General features: G+C 40.6%; 1 protein-coding gene across 5 annotated transcripts in view; it reads right to left on the minus strand.

The window, feature by feature from the left end:
• mib2 (MIB E3 ubiquitin protein ligase 2) overlaps nt 1–23,029 on the minus strand; it is a 266,147-nt gene that overhangs the window by 81,901 nt on the left and 161,217 nt on the right. For all 5 annotated transcript variants that reach the window (XM_076276716.1, XM_076276717.1, XM_076276715.1 and 2 more), the window contains one exon: nt 11,197–11,351. In XM_076276716.1, coding sequence (XP_076132831.1) covers nt 11,197–11,351 — 155 coding nt within the window. The remainder of the gene's footprint in view (nt 1–11,196; nt 11,352–23,029) is intronic.

Below are 23,029 nucleotides of genomic sequence, written 5' to 3' on the forward strand. Positions count from 1 at the left end.
AATTCTAACCAAAGAGTTTTCCCTCTTCGAAGCCACCAACAGGAGGCCACCCCACCTGCAACAGTTATTTGAATCACTCAGCACTATTCAGGCTACATCTGTGGAGGCGGAGAGAGCATTCTCTATCTGCGGCCAATTTGTAACAAAAATCCGAAACCGCCTGAGCGCAGAGTCAGTGGACGCGCTCTGCTTCTTAAAAGCACATTTTCAGAAAATAAAGAAAGAAGGGCAAGGTGATAAGAAATGAAATGGTTTCAAATGCAATGTTGATATTGCGGCAGTGTTTAGGCTTTTTTTGTATTATTATTGTTTCTACTCAGTTTTAGCCTATAGCTTATAGGCCTATGGCCCTGTCTTTTTTGTTGTGCACAGTTGCACATTTCTGTGGGTCGTTTTATTTAATTTATTTGAACTTTGTGATGTTTAAAAGATAAATATGCCTGTCCTGCCTTAATAAAGAAACATTTGGTTAACTTCGAGTGATTATTCCCGTTTGCAGCCGTTAACAAATCTCAATTCACCCCTTGCAAGTGACGTCACGTTTTGTTCGCGCCACAGCAAAATAGCCTAGTGGACGGCAAGAACACGAATCAAATCAATGGGTTGTAATGGGACATATCGCACAGCTAGGAGATTATAGTGAGATTTAACCGTAGTAATGCCCTTCCACGACTGTTGGCTTATTGTTTGGAATACAACAACATCCCATGTTCTTGCATAGATATATTTTGGTTTGTTTTCTTTGTGTTTCGGGAGTATTTCAACCACAATTGCATGCTTATCTCCTCAGTGTATGAAGCACAGCAGCGGTTCCTATAGCAACCATAGACTGAACAGGACGGCAGATAGCACTTAGGCAAAGTCTTTGGCAAGATCTGAATGTTCTAAACAGATAATACCGTTCAAGTTTTTTTTTAATTTCCTATTTCTTTCAATTCTTTAACTTAAGACATGTAAGACGTAAGTTTATTCGCTGGGCAACGTACAAACTGACGAGTTACATTAGCCCTAGCACTATGAGCTACAATAAACGTTAGCTAGAATAGCTAGCTTCTAAGTGTGGCAGCTAAGTTATTATTTCATGTTCTGATATGACATTCTTAACGTTTTGACTATGTCACAACTGATAAAAGCAAGACAAATAAAGTAACCAAATCGCTTTGCAATATTTTAGTCCAGAAATACTTATGGGTGTTCATTTACCATAATGTTAATTACACACTGCAAAAACTGCTTTTCTAACAAAATCTAACCAAGTGTTATTAATCTTATATCAAGATAAAAAAAACTAGTTGGTATTGTTTTCAGTATAAAGACACTTACCTAGCGCTTTCTGATGAAATCATTTGACTTAAAATAAGTCAAACTTTTCTTAAATTAAGACATCTCATCCTGAAAACAAGCAAATTTGTCTGCCAGTGCGTTAAGCAAATTTGTCCTAAAAACAAGCAAATTTGTCTGCCAGTGCGTTGAGTAAATTTGTCTTGATAAGACTCCTTAAAATAAGTCAAAGTCTTCTAAAATTAAGTCAAAATGATCTTTCGAGAGAGCGCTAGGTAAGTCTTTTCATACTAAAAACAATACCAAATAGATTTTTTGATCTTAATATAAGATTATTAACACTTGGTTAGATTTCATTTTTTGCAGTGCAGTAGCCTAACGTTACGACCTAACGTTATCTCCCCTTGCTGTTACCACCAGTTTTAATAACTTTACATTTGCGATCATGACCCATTTCATCTAACAACACCACTGGCATCTTCTTTGACTATCATACCCCAAACAGCAATACATTGAACTACAAAGATGTTATAGTAATGGTGTTCAGTTCATCATAATCTTTATGACATAATGTAATTTGCCGTCCGTCTCCTATCTTTTTACCGTCCAGCATGGAGCCGTCACGTGACTTAAGTCACGTGTCTGCAAGGGGTGAATAGCCACATCATGGATTTCGTTTATCAGAATGGTTTAGGAATCATTCCATGGTTTACTTTAGGAGATTTCGTCAGTTTTTATAATGGGGCCATCCTTAAAAATATTCTTGTTTGCAGTAACAGCCAAAAAAAATAAAAAATGGGTCGGTAGGTAGGTCAATATTTTTTTTTTCAAGATTCAAAGTAAAAAAAAAAAGTACAATTTTGGTCGTGGTGATTACGTAGGTATGAATTTAAACAAATGTGCATATTGTGACGTAACTGACTGGGTTACCCGTGCCTTCAGGCGCATCATTGCAAATCTCAATCTGATGCAGGTTATGTAGACCAGCCTTTCCCAAACTTCTTTGACCTGAGGCCCAGTCATGGCAGATTTTGGGGTCATAGGGCTCATCTACACGTACCCAACCCCCCCCAAATGAAATTGTCATTATCATTATCACAATCATTATTATGCCTATATTGTTATACATGCACTTTCACTTAAATGTTTTGTGACATGCACATCAGAGGACTGCTTTACTAATGTAAGATATAATTAGTTTCATTGCTTTTGCATGGTTGCATGATGCTTGCATAAGAAAAGAAATACTTCTCAAAACAGCAACAAGTGGGTGCTATTGTTTTGGGATGTTTCCCTCATGCAAGCATCATACATTGGTAGGAAATGGAGAAAAAAAATACATGTTTTTTAATGAAGTTTAATTTGAATGCCTGAATGTAAGGCTTTTTTGGCGAGCAGATAGGCGTAAATCACTGATCTGTTGATCTTTAACAGATAGAAAGAATGCTACAATAGCTTTTGGCCACGTTATATTCAAATTTGACTATACAATACTCAGTGCTATTTCTATGGAAGTTCCAAAAATCAACGTCGTTCTATTAAGTGTCGTTCAACAGGTTGAAGCGGAGCTTTGATACCAACGTTATCGATTAGTTTCAGTTTCTCTCGAGCAGACGCGCAGACGCCTGCATTGAATGAATGCTCATACCACCACTTAATTGTATGGCTGCATGTTTAATGACATCGATAGCAGAAACGTTTGTTTTCTTTTTTTGTCGGTCCACGGTATCTTGATCAACTGCGCAGCAAATTATCAGACGAAGCACCGGGCCTAATTTCACTCCACGACTCCGCGGACCAGCAGTCTCCACGTTGCGGACCCATATTTTTAGAAATGCTGAATAGACCACAATCAATTTCAATTCTTCAACACGGTCACCGTTAGACTAGAGGGGAGAAAGGATGGGAAAAGATCTGGGCACAGTTCTTCCAGAACTTCGTGCCAAGTAATAAGCGTTGTCGAGATGTTTGTGTGAATGAAACGAAGCGTATAGGCCATAGTATGACATGCGTAAACCAATGGTGTAGAGATGACGCCACAGGGTTTTATTTAAGAGAGCCTACGTTTGTATGTAGGCCATTTATATTCACAATACTTAGGCCTACTAAAATAAATAGTATTTTATTTGTATCGGTTGTTTAGAGTAAAAAAAAAATTGGTCGGTCTTAACGCAAGTTTACAACCGGCAAGTCGGTCGGACTAAATGGGGAAAAAAATAAATATTTGGGTCGGTTCTAAATTGACAGGGTCGGTCGGGTTATGGCAAACAAAAATATTTTTAAGGATGGCCTGGAGTTCTGTAATAAATTGGTTTTATAAGGGTTGCCTAGACAATGCACTTGGCATTTCATAGTTAGTGCTGCGGCAGATAGGCCTATCACGCACGCAGCAGAAATGATAATTGCAAACTTTGTCGATGGACATAAACTGTGTTCTTTTGGCCTAATAATGATACAAATAATATAAAAATGTCAGTTTGCGATTTGGGAACGCATATTTGAGTGATATCATACATTACTTGGGCTAAAAACAACAACTACAAAAAACAATGGCTCCTTTGGTCGCCTGCTGGTCATACATTATTGGAGCAGTCTACAGAAGTTTGAATGCACTCGGGGTTGGCCATTCTGTTTGCTGACCAAACGTCAAGTTCCAACTGCGCATCATGAGAAAGCCTGGCCTACTCCTCGCTTGAGTTCCTGATTGTGAACATTGCAATATCTACACTAAGCATCCACGGCCTGCGCCAATATCTGTGAGATGCTGTGAAATGGCTGCAATGCATCACATGCTTTGGCAACAGGTCACAGATTAAGTCTGTAGGTTATAGCCTTTATGCCTCAAGACACTTGTATCATTCAGATTGCCACGATATGACCCCCCTCCTCAAAGAATTAGGAAAAACCGGCATTTCACATTAGTTCAAGTTTAAGTTCGGTTTATTGTCATATGTATAGTAAGCCTACAATACATGAAATGCATTTTGCTCCATCACTCACAATATCCATTCATTAAGTCAGCATTGTCTTTATAATCTGTGGAATAGGTAAAAATACAACATAATTTTCATTTAGCAAGTGGCTATACACTAGACCTTCAAAAATTCATATACCACTTGTTCTTCCATTTTCCATTTCACTTCCAAAATAGAATAATGAATGAACGAACCAGCCAGCCATCCAATACTATTTTTTCAGCCCTGTCTCTAGTGTACTTTACATTTTTCTCATATTGTTGATTTGTTTGCCCACGAAGTTTTTTCACATCCCTCTCTGGGATGATCATGTTGCCCAGTTAACATATAGTTTGTCAGACCTCACACAGTTCCCTTATAGCCACCACTAGGTGGAGACATTACTTTCAAGAACCTGTTACCTGGCCTTCTCAGCTACCTGTGAATTAATGAGTGGATTCATCTGGTGGTCACATGACTAATTGACAGAGTATATAAGCTCAGCTGAAAATGACTGCAGTGCTGCGACATGATCTTGTGCCTGAGCAAGCTCACAAGGTGGACTCTGCGTAGCTGAAATTCTCAGTGGGGATTACGTTGGATTACTCTCTGGAATTGGACTTCTTTCTCGGATTGTGTATTTAATTCTCATGGACAGTTTCTGGTGACTTTCCTCTCTAAACTTCTCTGTGGACATTTGGATTACTATTGTAAGTGGACTTTGCTTTTGTTGTGGATATTTACCGGTGAACTGAACTGTATCCTGATGCTTGGACTTACCTCTTGTGAACTGTGTGCTCTGGTGACTATTTTGGTGTGATTGAGCCTTTTGTCTTGCACCTCTGTTGGATTAAAGACTTCCTTTATCATGTGGATAAATATCTATACTCAATTTGACTGTTTTTTAAAAAAAAATAGAGGGTTGTGTTCACCGTAACTCTTGGCTTTGTTCTTCGACGTACAAGTACAGTTACCATACTCTGCCTTTGGTAGCAAATATTGATTATATGTCAATATGCCTTTTGCCTTTGCACGACTCCTTATTTTTAGTACATAATACAAAAGCAGAGTACAGTATCTGACAAATAAGGGTCAAAGGTCAACTTAAAGCACAAGTTTTTTTTATATACACACATTTCTTCATCAGGGCAACAATTCACCAGATTTTCATTGCTCTACCTATAATACATTTGTGTAGACAAAACAAAAAACTTTAAAGTCATTTTTCTCAGTTTGACACTCTGGTCAGTTACTGCATTTTGCCTTTGTAGAGCAGTGCTGGCTTTGAGCATCCTTCTGGCCTACCAGTGAGCCATCCAACAACGGACTAGGAGGAACCCATGCAGCTGGGACGCTCCCGGCTGTCCCGTGATGAGAGACAGCGGAGAATCCGTGAGGGGAGGTGTCTTTACTGCGGAGCTACTGGACATCTCCGTGCTCAGTGTCCTGAGCTTCTGGGAAAAGCCAACACTCGCTAGAGCAGGGGGGAGCTCTGGTGAGTGGAGCAGTTACTTCCCCTACTCACTCATCCCGATTGGTGCTGCCCATTTCCCTGAGCTGGCAACCGACTCAGGAGCTTAAGGTAAGACTACTTGCCTTTGTTGATTCAGGAGCAGCAGAAAACTTCCTTGATGTTACTTTAGCCCAACAGCTTGATATTCCATACGAAGAGTGTGAACCTGCTCTCCAAGTTCAAGCCATAGACGGCCGCCCCATTGGGTCAGGGAGGTTGAAGTATCGTACTAATTCTTTAAAGATGATTATGACAGATTCCCATACGGAGATGATACAATTTTTTCTGATCGAGACCTCTAATGATCCTGTCATTTTAGGATATCCTTGGCTGCAGGTCCATGAACCACAATTCTCATGGGGAGGAAGTGAACTGCTCAGCTGGGGTCCTGCTTGTGAGACTTCAAGCTTCCTGGATCCGGTTACCATTAAAGCTGTTCACAAAGGTCAAGGACCTAAGATTACTCCTCCTGTGTCCTCACCTTCAATCACTTCATGCACTCTTCCTGATCTTTCCAAGCTCCCGTTAAGGTATCATGACCTGGCAGAGGTATTCAGCAAGACTAAGGCCTCTACCTTGCCTCCTCATCGCTCATATGACTGTGCAATTGAGCTTCTGCCTGGCACTATGCCCCCAAGAGGGAGGTTGTACTCCCTATCATTACCTGAAACCAAAGCTATGGAGGAATACATCCAAGAGGCCCTGAGCAATGGATTCATCCGACCAAGCACGTCCCCTGCAGGAGCTGGGTTCTTCTTTGTTAGTAAGAAAGACGGGGGGCTGAGGCCTTGTATTGACTACAGAGGTCTCAACAAGATCACAAGGAAGAACAAGTATCCACTGCCCTTAATGTCCACAGCTTTTGATAGACTCAGAGGAGCCAAGATATTCTCTAAGTTGGATTTGAGAAATGCTTACAACTTGGTTCGTATTTGGGAGGGAGACGAATGGAAGACAGCATTCAATACTCCTAGTGGACACAACGAGTATCTGGTGATGCCTTTTGGGTTGTCGAATAGTCCTGCTGTCTTCCAAGCTCTTATCAATGATGTCCTTAGAGAGATGTTGAATCGATTTGTTTTTGTTTACCTGGATGACATCCTAATCTTTTCTGAATCCTTACAGGACCACATTCTACATGTCAGAGAGGTGCTACTGCGGCTTCTTCGGAATAACCTGTATGTGAAGTTGGAGAAATGCGAGTTCCCCACTACCCAGACTACCTTCCTGGGGTACTGTATTGGTCATGATGGTGTTTCTACGGATTCGAAGAAGGTGAGCGCTATCACTGAGTGGCCTGTCCCTAACAATCTGAAGCAGGTGCAACGGTTTATAGGGTTCGATAACTTCTATAGAAGGTTCATTCGCAACTTTAGCACCGTGGCGGCCCCTATCATTACACTCACGAAAGGGGCGCAGTCCAGAATTACCTGGACTCCTGAAGCACAGAAAGCCTTTTGAGGAACTGAAGCACAGGTTCACCACTGCCCCCATTTTGACTCATCCCAACCCTGACTTACCGTTCATTGTGGAGGTGGATGCCTCTGATACTGGAGCAGGAGCTATTCTCTCCCAGAGGTTAGAGAGGGACGGCAAAGTACACCCTTGTGCCTTTTTCTCTTGCTGATTCTCTAGAGCGGAGCAGAACTATGATGTGGTCAATCGGGAATTACTAGCGGTAAAACTGGCACTGGAAGAATGGAGACAGTGGTTAGAGGGGGCCACACATCCGTTCATGGTCTGGACGGATCATAAGAACTTAGAGTACATCAAGGAGGCTAAGCGCTTGAATCCCCGCCAAGCTAGATGGTCACTGTTTTTTACAAGATTTAATTTTACTTTGTCATACCGTCCAGGTTCCAAGAATACAAAGGCGGATGCACTCTCTCGGCAGTTTGACCCCTCTGAGGAGGACCGTAATCCTGAACCGATCCTTCCCTCCCTTTGCATTGTGGCCCCAGTGAGAATCGCCATTGAAGAGAAGGTTCGGCAAGCCCAAGGTCCAGCACCCCCGCCAGAGGATACTCCAACAGGTTGCCTGTTCGTTCCCCATTCTGTGCGGTCTGAGGTTTTGCAGTGGGGTCACAGCTCCCGATTGGCAGGTGCCAGGAGCAGAAAGAACCCTAGAGTTTGTCAGGAGACGTTTCTGGTGGCCCAGTGTCACTACTGACGTCAAGGAGTTTGTGGCAGCCTGCCAGACCTGTTCCAGTCAGAAATCCTCCACACAACGTTCAGCTGGACTACTGCATCCACTCCCCATCCCTCACCGTCCCTGGTCTCACATTTCGATGGATTTCATCACAGGACTTCCCGAATCCAGAGGTAATACAGTCATTTTTGTCATTGTGGATCGTTTTTCAAAGGCTGCTCACTTCGTTCCTCTACAGAAACTCAGCCAAGGAGACTGCTAATATTGTGGTACAAGAAGTGGTACGTTATCACGGCGTGCCTGCAGATGTTGTGTTGGATCGAGGACCTCAATTCTCCTCACGCTTTTGGAAGGCATTCTGGACTTTGTTTAACACTTCTGTGAGTCTCTCCTCAGGCTATCACCCAGAATCCAACGGCCAGACCCAGAGGATCAATCAAGAATTGGAAAAGTACCTGAGATGCATCACGGCTGAGAATCCTTCTACGTGGAGCCAGAACTTGATGTGGGCAGAGATGGCACATAATCAACTGGTGTCCTCTTCTACAGGGATGTCTCCATTCAAGGTCCAAAATGGGTTTTAGCCTCCCCTCTTTCCTGACAACAGAGAGCAGTGGCAGTGCCATCGGCAGAAGCAGCAGTTGCACGATGCAGACGTACTTGGAGGAGAGCTCGTCAGACTCTGTTAAAGGTGTCTGCTCGTCATCAGAAGCAGGCCAATAGAAGTCGGGCAGAGGGTTTGGTTATCCACTAAGAATCTGCCGTCGCGGACTGAGTCTAAGAAATTCACTCCATGGTATGTTGGTCCATTTCGCATTATGCGGAGGATGTAGTTGCATACCAACTGGCCATTCCCAGGGCTCTTCGGGTGAGTCCGGTTTTTCATGTCTCTTTGTTGAAGAAAGTGCATACTTCACCTTTGTCTCCTCCGGTGTCTCGTCCCCCTCCCCCTTGTATGCTTGCAGGTGGACCTGTATACACAGAACAAAGGCTGCTGGACTCCCGCCGGGCTGGACGTGGTTGGCAATATCTGGTGGATTGGAAGGGCTATGGACCAGAGGAGCACTCCTGGGTTCCCTCTAGAAACATCATGGACCCTGGTCCAGAGGGGGGGTACTGTCAGACCTCACACAGTTCCTCATAGCCACCACTAGGTGGAGACATTACTTTCAAGAACCTGTTACCTGGCCTTCTCAGCTACCTGTGAATTAATGAGTGGATTCACCTGGTGGTCACATGACTAATTGACAGAGTATATAAGCTCAGCTGAAAATGACTGCAGTGCTGCGACATGATCTTGTGCCTGAGCAAGCTCACAAGGTGGACTCTGCGTAGCTGAAATTCTCAGTGGAGATTATGTTGGATTACTCTCTGGAATTGGACTTCTTTCTCGGATTGTGTATTTAATAGGGATTGGCAAAACATTTGAAGCAATTGTGCCGAATTGTTCTGAAGCTTCGAAACAATTCCGACACCTCAGAGCTGTTTAGGGTGAAACAAATCTGTCAAATGCTTCGTATTGGAGATGTAGTCTTTAAAGTTTGTGGCTCACTGTGTTACCTGTGTTCAGTCTTTGTCAAAAGCTAAGCAGTGATGCCCTTGGTCAATTACTGGATGGGAGACCACATGAAGTGACAATAAAGAGATTCTTATTGCTGTCGCTAGTGTTCTCTAAATCACTTTCTTCTTATAAAAACTCTCGATTTTTGACCATTCTGGGAGTTTAGTTGAAACTGTGTGGTTAATGATGAAGTAAGAAAACATAAACAGATACGATCTGAAACAATAGGCTACCTTACAAATCAAACAGGGCTCGAACCACATTTGAGCAGCCTGGGCTAGGCCTACTGTGCAAAAAACGCCCTCACTAACCACTACACCATCATGGTTATTGCTTAAGGAAAGTCTACACTGTTAATTGAATGTGCGGGCACGCCTGCCGACACGGTGAAATGCACCAAAGGTTTACTTAACTTTGGTCACATGACATGGGGATTTTGAACAATGTTTCGAAGCAGTGGTCACATGACATGTCTGTTTTGAACCACGTTTCGAAACACTTGTGCTGACACTGAATCGAGACGTCGGTTTCGAAAGTCACACCCCTAGTATTTAATTCTCATGGACAGTTTCTGGTGACTTTCCTCTCTAAACTTCTCTGTGGGCATTTGGATTACTATTGTAAGTGGACTTTGCTTTTGTTGTGGATATTTACCGGTGAACTGAACTGTATCCTGATGCTTGGACTTACCTCTTGTGAACTGTGTGCTCTGGTGACTATTTTGGTGTGATTGTCTTGCACCTCTGTTGGATTAAAGAGACTAAATTCTGATAATTCTCTGCCTCTGTGTCTGTGCTCAAAACCACCTCCTGACATAGTTGTAAAATGTTGTTTCTTTGGCATTACGCAACTTTTTCAACCTTTGATGAAATAGTACAATTTGTCAGATTTGATATGTTGTCTACTTTCTTTTTTTAACTAAACATTTGTTAACATGGATTGCAGATTATCACATTCTTTCTTTATTTGCATTTTTGGAAACAGGGTTGTATATCACATAGCTTGACATTGTGAGTGGCCAAGCACTTCTGTCTGTTGTGTATAGATATATTCTCTATAGCCTACAATACACGATGTGATTGGCCTGATCGAAGTTAGATTTTTCCAGCTCGCAAGCCAACGGAGAGTTGCTAGACTACCCTGGCTGCAAATTACATTTGCTGCCGCTAGGGTGCATCTAGATTTCTAGGCTAAATTAAAGGTACTATATGTAAGAATAACCACTAGTGTTTAAAATGGGCATTGCAGTCCAAAATCAAAACATTTGAGAGTATTAAATAGGGCAGGCTAATCTGGCAATCAAAAGGTTGAAATGCTACTAACTGTGTGATTGGTAAATTGGCGGAGGGTGGCACAGCAGGCCAAAACACAAACTCAAAACATAAACAGTATTTGCAGGCTGCAAATGAAAGTTAGAATTGTGAATATCCTGGTTGTACCATTGTTGTCAGTGAAGCCAATATTTGAAAATATTTTTTCTTTAATCTCTGATGGCATATTATGGTAATTTTATGATTTATTACAATAGACGTCATACATAATGTATAGCACCTTTAACTCTATATTACATGGACACTATAAAGCTTTCTCCATTCCATTGAAAAAAAGAAAACTTACAAACAAAGTCTTTACTAAGCACAGTAGGCAGACTCATGACTTGAAATTAAACATTACATTATTCTCTCAAACATCAAACAAAACCAAGGCAAATGTGTGTCTATATGGACTCAGAACTTACAGCTTGTTGCCTTTCAAAGCAGCATGATGCAGCAAGTTGAAACCACGATTATTCTGAAGAGTGAAGTCAATACTAGGAACGGATGTTAGGATCTCAATAATATGCTGGAAGTCTTTAGCAATGGCATCATGAAGTGGGGTGTCTCCATAAGAATCCTGTTCAATGAGAAGAGCACATGAGCCACCCAGATTAAAACTAAGAATATTACTGGAACAGGAAAACTTCTAGCATGGACTAATAGTATGCATCTTCTTTAGGGGAAATATCTCAGTTCACCTGGCATGCACTAAATTAGAGTGAATTAGCATGCATACATTATATGCAATAAAAATGAAGGCATAAATATCTGTCTTACATAACACCAAAAACCCATTGTACATCAGTGCAATGCAGTTTCATGTGCAATTACTGCACTTCTGCAGTAAAGTGAAGTGCAATGTCAAACATATTGCATCACTGCACATGAACTGATTTTTTACATTAACCCAATTTAGGCCTAAAACGCCTGGAAAAAATGCCTGTAAAACCTATGGGTGATTTCAGAAACCCCCCCTAAAACCTAAAGTTTTTCTGGAAATTCAGCAATTTTGTGTCAATGCCTACTAAATGATTGATTTCTCAGCCTGTAGCAGATAGGAACAACATTCAAAAAGTATTTTAGAGCTCCTGTGGCTTTGCTGGGAAATTGGGTTTATTGAGTTACACTTTCACAAAAATAAAAAATATAATGTGTCAGTGCAGGAACAGCACTATTTTATCAGAAACCAGTGCATTTTCCACAGCTTGCCATTCTGGTTGACATCTGCTGCCTGGTTATATGTATTATTGGTATGTTCAGAAATTACTGATAGGCCTACCCAAGCTGAAATAGTTTCAAAAAGTGTACTGTAAAAAAAACCATAGGCAAATTGGGGTCACCACCACCTTGACGCTTATCAGTAATAACAAACTGTGTGATCAGTCACAGTAGTGGTGGTCCTAGTCTCTGCTCGACCCTCCATACACACAAAATGGCTTGTCATGTTTCTATTTCATATTTTGAATTCATAAACTTTATATATTTTGTTAATAGTTCATAGTATTTTATGATCTGCATAATTACTTACAGCTAAAAATATTCAGTAATCTGAATACATATTGATTTTTAAACTATTGCACTTGCATTACAGTGGTGATATGTAGGTCTAATTGAGTGCCTGTCACTTTAAGAAAAACGTGAAAGTAATTAGCTTTCTTTCTTTAGGTTTTAGGCTAGAGGAAAATAATCGCGCATAGTCCCAGGATATGTTTTCATTACAATTTTCTCTGTCATTAGATAAAATAAATGTTCGAAAAACTAACAAGCCAAAGAAAATATTTTTGAGATCATAGAATGGAATGGAATTCTATTTATTTGAAGCAGGGACAATGCACAAAATAACATTTATCCTGGGATCCAGGAAAATATGTCTTGGGCCAGGTTGTAAGAGCAAGTATAAAAACATAAAATAAAATAACAGTAAAAATAATAATAGATTCAATAGGACTATAAATGATGTGATGGCCATAGTATTTTACAAACAAGCAATCTGAGAATAGAAACATGGACGCCAGCAGCCCACTTACACTCTCTTACCCCCCTCCCCAGCATACACATTTAACTAAAGCCTGTTTACTATCCAGCTCCACACACATGCAGACACCCACCCCCACACACACACACACAACATCTTTAAAATGTGTGCAAACTTGTCTACTTAACATCCACCTCTTAGTCAAGCATGAAAAGGTATGAGAATTTGTACATAATATGAATTCTGTGGGGAGGGCATTCCACTGTCTCATGGCCACACATGAGAAAGAGGAACTCCCAAATTGGGTTTTTACGATGAGGGATGCTACACATCGTGTGTTACAAACTTTTTCAAAGGGGGAGCAATAGCACAGTAAATTATTTTATGTAGTAAAGACACATTTGAGTGTTTCATTAGATTTTCAAAACTCAATAAACTATATTTGGCCAGTATATGACAGTGATGATAATGGCGTGTTTTTTTGTCATGGATTTTAAGGCAGTTTTTGTACAAAGATTCTAAAGGTTTTATCGCTGTTTTACCTGCCTGAAACCAGGATGTGATGCAGTATAGAAGGTGAGGGATGATCATTGCTTGTAAGTATGTACTAGACGCCTCAGTGGTAAGAGAGTTTCTTATATATTTAAAATTTGCTAAATTAAATTTCAGTGTATTGCACAACATTTTAACATGATCTTTGAAAGTAAGATTTGAATCAAGAGTTACTCCCAAATATTTAAATTTCTCTACATGTTTTATGTTTTGTTGATTTACTGACATTTTGGGATAGGTCTTGGGTTTAGATCCAATGGTAAAAAACATAGATACAGTCTTTTCAACATTCAATGTGAGACATGAATCCTGTAACCAGTCACTAACCCTACTCATAACACTTGTTAGCTTATTTGCCACATCTGTTGCACTTCTCCCATGGACATACAAAACAGTGTCATCAGCATACATAATAATATGTATGCTCTTACAAACAGAAGGCAGGTCATTAATATACAAGCAAAAGAGCAGAGGACCTAGAATTGACCCCTTTGGCACTCCCAGGGTAGTGGCAAGTGATGTAGATAACGTGCCGTTTACTTGCACACATTGAGTTCGGCTACTTAAATAGGACTTTATCCAATTTTGGACATTTGAGGAGATCTCATATTTTGCAAGTTTGTGAATCAGTACTTAGTGACTTACTGTGTCAAAGGCTTTACGTAGATCAAGGAAGACTGCTCCCACCACTCCTCCTTGATCTAGGCTAGATTTAATTTCCTCCAAAAAGTAGCAGCATGCGGTTTCAGTGGAGTGTTTTTTCCTGAAGCCGAATTGCATAGGGTGTAACAAGGACTTGGAGTCCAGATGAGCAATTAGTTGTTCTGCTACTACCTTTTCGATAACCTTAGACACAGCTGGGAGAATACTGATGGGTCGGTAGTTTGAGACCACTTGAGTATCCCCAGATGCACCGGGGTGATAATAGCAGGTTTAAGAACACTGGGAAAAGTATTCTCATTAAAAGATTTATTTATGATCATGGCTAGAGGTATCATAATTGATGTTTTGCATTGTTTTAAAAAAGCTGTATCCCAACCTAATATGTCTTTAGCTTTGCTATTTGTTAAAAGTGAAATTACCTTTTCCACTTTCTCTGAATTAATTGGGGAAAACTTGAAAGCGGAGACATCACAGGTTGATGGTTGTGGGAGTTGATTTTTTGGAAAGCTTAAACTGAGCTCTCGTACTGAATTTATGAAATATTTGTTAAAAAATTAAGTGTCTTGCAATGTTAATTTCTATGATTTTGCGCAACCTAACATAATAGTTACCTAGAAGTAACTCTCTCAAGATGTAAAAGTTTGCCAAAAGGTTGTGTAGCTTATTTCGGAAATGGCATTAAACCCAACAGTAGGCATACGTAAACAAACTAAATTCCATAGCCTAGGTAGGTTACCGTGGCATTGTGTGTTGTCCTATTGACTTTTTCCTTGGTCATGTTTAATGGGCTATGTGCTTATATCTTAACTTACCCTACCATAACTTGGAGTTTGCTATTTCTGTTATTTTGATCCAATGAGTGAGACCTAGAAAGTGCTCAAAATAAAACTTTTTACGGTATTCTCTTGATAACATTAGTGGAATGGATTTAATGTGAACGTGCACATAAAAAGACGCAGAGTGGCTACATAATGCAGCGCATGTTTTGCAGTGATGTTCCACCTTTTAAAAGCAGGTGTAGCCTAATTCGAACCGGGGTTAAATCCATCAATTAGACAAACAGAATCAGTAGGGTACAAGTTTTGTAGCCTACCAGGCCTATGTCAAAAGCAGGCAACATTAGAGAGGGGAGAGCCCCTCAAAGTCATCAGCAATAATGTCATCGAAGCTGAGAAACTCTTCAAAATCTTACCTTCCGAAATCTCCTCGCTATCAAAGTCCTCCATGCTTGCTCAAAAAAATGACAGAACATGACGACACTGCCTTGTGTCTATTCTGATGCATTTCATTGGCCCAGAGGCCGATAATTGGTGCAAAAAAACCCTTATACGTGAAAATTGACGTATACGCTTTCTCGGCAGCGCTCCCGGTTTAAAAATGCGCCAATGCTTTCCCGGTCTAAATGGGTTAAATGTTTTACACTAATGCTATAGTTTACTACTACTAATTTAAATGTAAACTGCTGTAGTCTGAGGATCCATCGAGTCAGACGAGAGGTGGTCTTAGGGCAATTGAATGCCCAAGACAATGCCGCATGGTTGGTGAAACCATCAAACTCCACTCCCTCCAAATAATGTATCCATTTCTCGACAGCCCAGACCACCGCCAAGCATTCTTTCTCTGAGGTGGAATACTTGCATTCTGGCCCCCGTAGGCGTAGGCGAAGGCGTAGGCTATTACATGCTCCCCCTCTGGTGTGTTCTGAGACAGGATGGCACCAAGACCCACTTCACTAGCGTCAGTGAGTACCTGGAGGGGCAACGTTAGATTGGGCTATGCGAGCACTGGAGGATTCCTCAGAGCATCCTTCAAGGCGTCCAGACTGGCTTGACACTCACTAGTCCAGTTCCACTCCACTCCCATCCTCTTAAGATGATTGAGAGGTGCGGCAAGGTTTGCAAAATGTGGAATAAATTTATGGTACCAGCCAGGAAGTCCCAGGAAGTGTTGTACGGCCTTCACATCTTTTGGTACTGGTCTGAGACGGCTTTAGCCGGATCCACCTCAACACCACTGTCAGAGACAATGTGGCCAAGGAATTTTAACTCACGCTTGAAAAAATGGCACTTCTTCAGGTTCAGGCTAAGGTTGGCTGCCTGTAGCCTTTGGAAGACTGCTGCCAAGTCCTGCAGATGTTCTAACCAAGAATTGCGTTGTGCACCCGTCAATATGACTGTTGACAATGCGCTCTTAAAATAACATTTTAGGTGGTCAGTGTTTCCCACAGAATTGAATTCCATTTGTGGTGGTTGGTTTGCAGAATTAACTTGAATACAACAGTTTTTAACAAATTAGCACAGTGTGGTTATGATGCTAACCAGATTTAAGCACAATTTAGTACAACCTGGAAAATCTTTGTGTGGTGGTCAATGTTGATATTGTGGTGGGCCGCCACAAATAAGTCAATGTATGGGAAACACTGGTGGTGTACAATAGCGATTTTTAGACAATGCACTAGGCCACTCCCTAGGTTGTTAATTACCACACCCCTGGGCACATTGTTTATAAAATAGACGTGCAAAATAAGAAAACAAGCTTTGCGCCGGGTGGAAAACGAGTTTTACGCCATGCACCAGGGTGCAAAATAGGGGCCCTAGTCTTATTAATCTTATATCAAGATCAAAAAATCTAGTTGGTATTGTTTTCAGTATAAAGACCTAGCACTTTTTCGTAAAATCATTTGACTTAATTTAAGAAGAGTTTGATTTCTTTTAAGACGTCTCATCCTGAAAACAAGTAAATTTGTCTGCCAGTGCATTAAGCAAATTTGTCCTAAAAACAAGCACATTTTTCTGCCAGTGCGTTAAGTAAATTTGTCTTCATAAGACTCCTTAAAATAAGTCAAAGTCTTCTTAAATTAAGTCAAAATGATCTTTCGAGAGAGTGCTCGGTAAGTCTCTTCATACTAAAAACAATACCAAAAAGATTTTTGATCTTAATATTAAGATTAATAACACTTGGTTAGACTTTATTTTTTGCAGTGTCCATCCATTAGAATTACTGTGTTGTTGTACATTGCAAAAAGTGATATCTTACCAAGTGTTATAATCTTATATTAGATACAAAATCTAGTTAGTATTGTTTTTAGTATAAAGATACTTACTTTGACCTTTCTTGTAAGATTATTTGACATAAAATAAGTCAAAATCTTCATAAATTAAGACATAAAAAACGAGTAAATGTATTTGCCAATGGATTAAGAAAATGTACCTTAATTTAAGATGAGATTTAAGACAAATTGTCTTAAATCTTAAATGTTAAGATATATTTTCTTAATCCATTGGCAGATAAATCCACTGCTTGCCATGCCAATCCAGACAGATAGAATTCTTCCCCAAGGCTTGGTGAATGGTACCATCCGCCATGACGAACCTGTCTTTCAGCTGGTAGGAAGACTGCTTCTGCTAGCGCCACCTACTGCCACAAAGTCTCCTTCATCAAAGTAAAGGTGCTACCAGTGTCCAATACGGCCTCACCCTGCATGCCTCTGATAGTGATAGGAACTAAGAGGAGACCATGTTCATTCTTCTTGTAGGTCCTATGCTGCACCACAATGAGCTTGGCTGCCCCTCGGCAGAATGTCTTTTTCTCTGTTACCTTTCTCCCTTGTTTTTCAACACTCGCATGCACTTTCTGCCAGTACTCTTTAGCTCCGGCATAGTCCTTCTCCACCATAAAACCCAACTGTGTCACCGTTGTCACCATCCCACTAAGGCACCCTGCTACTTTCAGATTGATGACAGAATACGCATTACTATTTCTTCCTCAGGCATGTCCTGCTTCCATTTGAGACATAATGCCTGATAATCATAGACAAAGTCTCTCAGACACTGATTAGGTCTTTGTACTGTAGTCCTCAGTTTTTCCCCCACTTCACTGAGGTAATCAGTAAATAGGAAGGCTGCCATAAAGGTTTCTTTAAATGAGGTCCAATCATGGACCTGGCGGAGGTTTGGAGTAGTATGAAGATGCACCAGGACGACTAGGAGGTGTAGTAGGGGAAGCTATGGAGCTGATGTCAGTGGAGACCGCAATTTCCATTTCTTATCTCTGCGTAAGAGACAATTACACATTTCTCTGTCCATTCTTTCTAAACTAGACACTACTGTAAGATATCGCCCAAGTCAGCCATGTTTTATCAACATACTGACTGAAGTTTGTCTCCCTATTTACAGCACTGGTTTTGGAAACTCTAAAATTAGTTTTCAACTTGATCATCTGCTCTCTCGCATTATCTTCATCGTCATAATCATCATCATACTCGTCATCACCCTCATCAAGTTCATGTGTATCAGTATTGCCATCATTAACAGGAACAGCATTTTCACCATTGTTCATTTCAACATCATCATGGTTATCAGCAATATACAGAGAACTCAATAAAGATGTTATATCAGTTGTGCTTCTGGGTCTGGGTCACCCAACACAGGCCTAGAGCTTTGTTCAGACAAAGGAATTTCTTCTACCACATTGTGATCCTGTGCTGTTTCCATATTCTCAGAAAATAAACTTTTATATAAACAAGATCAATGTGAATCAGTCCCCATACAGGCCACCATCAGCCTTTCAAAAGTGACTATTACTAATAAACACAGGTATTTTCCTGATCCTCCTACTGGACTATGATATGTTTAACTAAGTTATCAGAATATACAAGTTCTGACAATGCAATTAAAGTTTCAAGAATATATTTGCACACACTCGTATGAACACTTTTTTCAAACCCTTTAGTTCACCCACATTTCGTCCCCTTAGAATTATAGGGTTTTATCTGCGTTCTGAGTAGTTCTGAGATATTGAGCTTCAAAGTCTTAGAATTCCATAGAGTTATACTGCTAAGTGGAACAAACCTCTTCAGATATAATGTCCAAAAATGCATACAATTACAACAAACACTTCACCTCATCTTCTTAAGGTGTCACAGAATAAGAATATGTAAATAACTCAATTTTGACAAAAATGTCAGATAGAACCTTATAATTCTAAGGCAGTGATTTATAACTCAGTCCAATAATCCCCAAAGTGATGAGGCGCTTTTCCTTTGTGCGTAGTAACAACGCACCGGACAATTGGTTGTATGCGCAAACAAGCGCACGTACACTTCTACAGTGGGTACTGGGTACTGCTTCGAATTGTCTGGCTTCACGCGTGATTCTCACGTGACCTCACACGTAAATCACGCGTCTTTTATTTATATTTCCCCAGTGAAGCTGCAATGACCCAAACAACCACCAGGTGGTACTTGTAAGCAGGGTTAGGAATGTCGGCTTTTGCCGCTTTGAGTCTATGCGCACCAGTATGCTACAGTATGGACCATATATTTACCAAACGTTTTTTCAGTTGTTTCCACAATATTACCTCCTGATGAGCTTTCATTTCGATGGCTGATAGGCCTACAGTACGTCTCCTGCGACAGTCCCCACATTTAGCACTATAATCAAACAATCCAAAAGTGAATTAAATCCTGAAGCAAACTTAAAATCTTCTGCTTTTAATATAGCCTACCGATAGGCTGCTCCAAACGACACGCAGTCTCACGTTAAAACTTGTTATTGTTTATAAAGGTGTCTTTGTTATTTTATGAAGAGGCATCTGGCTGGGTTTTTTTTATGTTTAATTTGCTTTCATTAATGGTTTAACTCATGAGATCACGAGGCCAGTGGCTACCCCACTTTTCGGGAAAAAAATAAATAAAATGTCTCATTTTCCCACGCACCACAAAATATCTTGCCTATTCATCTGGGGCTTTCTATAGGTTTCAGTACGGGCTGTATCGTGAGACAAACAGCAAGAACAGAATAGGTTGATCTATTTCACCTAACCCACTCCTCCTCCAATTTTTACTCAGTAACTTGTGTGGTTTAATATGCTTCAATACTTCATATACAATACTTCAATACTTAAACCAAAATTTACTTAAGTAAAAGTAAAAGTATTTTTTTTAAAAACTGCTGAAAAATACAAAATACCAAAACAATCTCCTCAATACATTTACTTGAGTAAATCCACCTCTGGGGGGGGATCAAAATCCACGGCCACTCCCCAAGATAAATAGGCCTAGTGGTATTCGACCGAATGCATAACCTATTTACAGTAGATGTCAGGGATGGCTGTGATCAACACACAAGTCAGTGAGCTCATCAGGACCCTGCGGAAGAAAGGCTGGACGACTAGCGCTATCGCCAAACATCTGGCCATGACTGGAATAAGACCTTCCTTGCGGACTATACGGGTACGCCGTCATTGCCGACATGCTGCTGTGGAGAAGAAGAAACGAAAGCCGTGTAAAGTGACAAGGTAAATTTAGTTTTTATTCTTTAAATATAAACTCAAGTTTGTAAGTTTGACATGTTAACAAAAATAACAACAGGCTTTACCAAACTATGTATTGAAACAATGTGTCTCTTTCAGTCAGGTGATGGGAATAAAAGACTCAATCCTGAGAACAGATGATGAACTACCAGCAAGAAAAGTAAAAGCGCTTCTCCAAAGAAGGCACAACATAAGAATCTGTTTAAACTCGGTGAGAAAGGCAGTCCAGAATCTTGGCTGGAACTTTGGGAAGCCCAGGTAACACTAACGCGTCTCTTTATTATTTACCTATCTGTGATAATCGGGCACTCAACATATCCTTCTTACAATAACATTTTGATACATTCTGCTTACAGATTAATTCCAATGACCCGGGTAAAAAACAAAGACTTGCGTCTAATCCAAACTCAAGAATGGAAGGCTGCTGGTGAAAAGTTTGATGATGTTCTCTTCACTGACGAGTCAACTGTGGCACTGGAGAAAGACAAACTACAGGGGCATAGCAAAACCAAAAGTGAAACACCCAGTCAAACTGCATGTGTGGGGTGGGATCTCTCGATGTGGACCTGGCCAGCTTGTCATTTTTGATGGTGAGTGATGAAGTATTGACAGCCCAAGGGTTCAAAATAAAGAATAAGATAAAGCCTATGCAAAATAAAGTGTTACAATGTGCTAACATATTACAGTGGGTCCCAGTTAAAAATTGACACTTCATTCACGATCATGGTGAATGGTGAAATGTAAGTACAACTGCAGCCGCTTGGGGGCAGCATAGTCCGCTGTGGAGTTCCACGGTCGAACCAGACGGCGCATTCGACAGCAAGGGCTGTGATTGGCCGAGTTTTCAGTGCGTTTCTCTGTGTTTTTAGCAGCCCCTGCAACATGCTAGTCCACTGTAGCCTAAGCCTTGTACATAATGTTAAACATAGTTTTGGATTCAGTGGAAAGATTTCTTGATTGTACAGTGTCTGTCTCTAAGTAATGTTTTAAAATGAGAGCTTCGTCAGCTGGCAGTAGGCTACTTTGTCGGTAGTCATGAGAAGTTCGCTTGCTAACAGAACATAAATATGCTGCCCAGAAACCTTGTGAATAGTTCAGATTTTTTTTACTAAACTAACGAGGTTGAAATATAGACTTTGCCTACAGCATCTCCTTAACAGTAATGTTAACAAAATGACAGCATTCATATGACAAAGAAAAACGAATTCGGTCACTCAAGACTGTGCCACAGCAACCAGTGTAGGCTACAGTCCTACACAATAGGCCTACTCGAAGCAGATAGCGTTGTCTGACGGTCGAGTGGGTTAATGCACGTATTTCCAGAACAGGTCTGCAACTTTCAGGCAGTTCTGAGTTCGAATCTAGGCAGGAGCAGAGCCATATAAAGGCCTAGGCCTATTGTTATCATTTTTTGCAAGGTGTTGCTCCTGGCAATACTTGTTTATAAGACGTTTGGTGATTAATTGATAGCTGTTAACGTTAAACGTTCTTTATAATGAGCGCATCCGGGGAGTAAAACAACTGTTACGCGCTGTTACAACTGTAGGCTACAATGATTGCAATACAAAAATATGCGCGTGTTAGTTTAGTTAGTTTTGTGATGTTTTGCACTTTTGCCTCATGTGTTTTCAGGTTTGAGGGATTTTTTGGCAAGATTGACCTTGGTTAGACTCTGCATATGTTATTTCTCCGTATGGAAAATAAAGTAAATTTTCGACACACGTCTGTTATTAGTTCAATAACAAGTGTTTGTTAAAACATGTGACTAGCGAAACTCAAATGATTTAAGAAATATTTAGCCAAAGCCAAAAAGTGTTAGAGAAGGAGAGACGCCGGTGCAGCTCAGATGTCTTCTTAATTTTCTTTATTCTTTAGTAAAAGGTGCAGAACATTATTAAACGTTGACTAACGTTTCGATGTTCGTTAGTCAAAAACATCGACACATCGAAATGTTAGTCAAAGTTTAATAATGTTCTGCACCTTTTACTAAAGAATAAAGAAAATTAAGAAGACATCTGAGCTGCACCGGCGTCTCTCCTTCTCTCTAAAATATCCGTCCTGGCCTGGTTGCAACGGATTGTGGCCAAACGACAGAAGCGCGGAGAACCCTCCTTTGTCTACCAAAAAGTGTTACTTTGTGCCCCGCACTCCCCCACTGCTTGTGAAAGAAGGGGATGGGGGAGGGGGGCTTAACGTGAAATAGCTTATTGTCACAAAACTGCAACGAGTCGTTTTAGGCTACAGGCCTTCATAATGGTAGGCTACAGGAAGTGGGGGGAGGGTATGGGATGACCAGAGCCTATCGACTGCCTTAACAGATAGGCTTTGCTCTTGGGTTTGGCCTTACAGCGAACTCAATGCTCTTGTTGCTTGCAGTTTGTTAAATAAAGCGATGCAGATTACATTATTTATTTCTGATTAATTGCGTCTTTTGATGTATTTTGCAACATTTGCTTGTTAGGCTGGGCTACTGTCAATGTCCTGTACAGGTCAATGTTCAACAATTGCTGGTGTAGGCCTAGGCTATTAATCAATTAGGGACTGTTCGTTATTTATTTAATTAAGGGGCTACCGGAGGAGTTTTGGGAGTTTTGGGAACGAACTACCATAACGGATACGTAATCATCCCACCTCTTGTAACTTTCAGCTCAAGTGCTTAACACCATGTCTTATTCTCTACACCCGACTATCATATGCATTTGTCATGTATACAGACCTTACTGTCATGTACTGACCCTAGGCAGATGGGTCAG

The sequence above is a fragment of the Alosa pseudoharengus genome, unplaced genomic scaffold (assembly GCF_046254945.1).
Source record: "Alosa pseudoharengus isolate Yale_2024_CS ecotype anadromous, Long Island Sound unplaced genomic scaffold, YU_APseudo_1.1 YU_APseudo_1.1_scf_9, whole genome shotgun sequence".
Lineage (NCBI taxonomy): Eukaryota > Metazoa > Chordata > Actinopteri > Clupeiformes > Clupeidae > Alosa > Alosa pseudoharengus.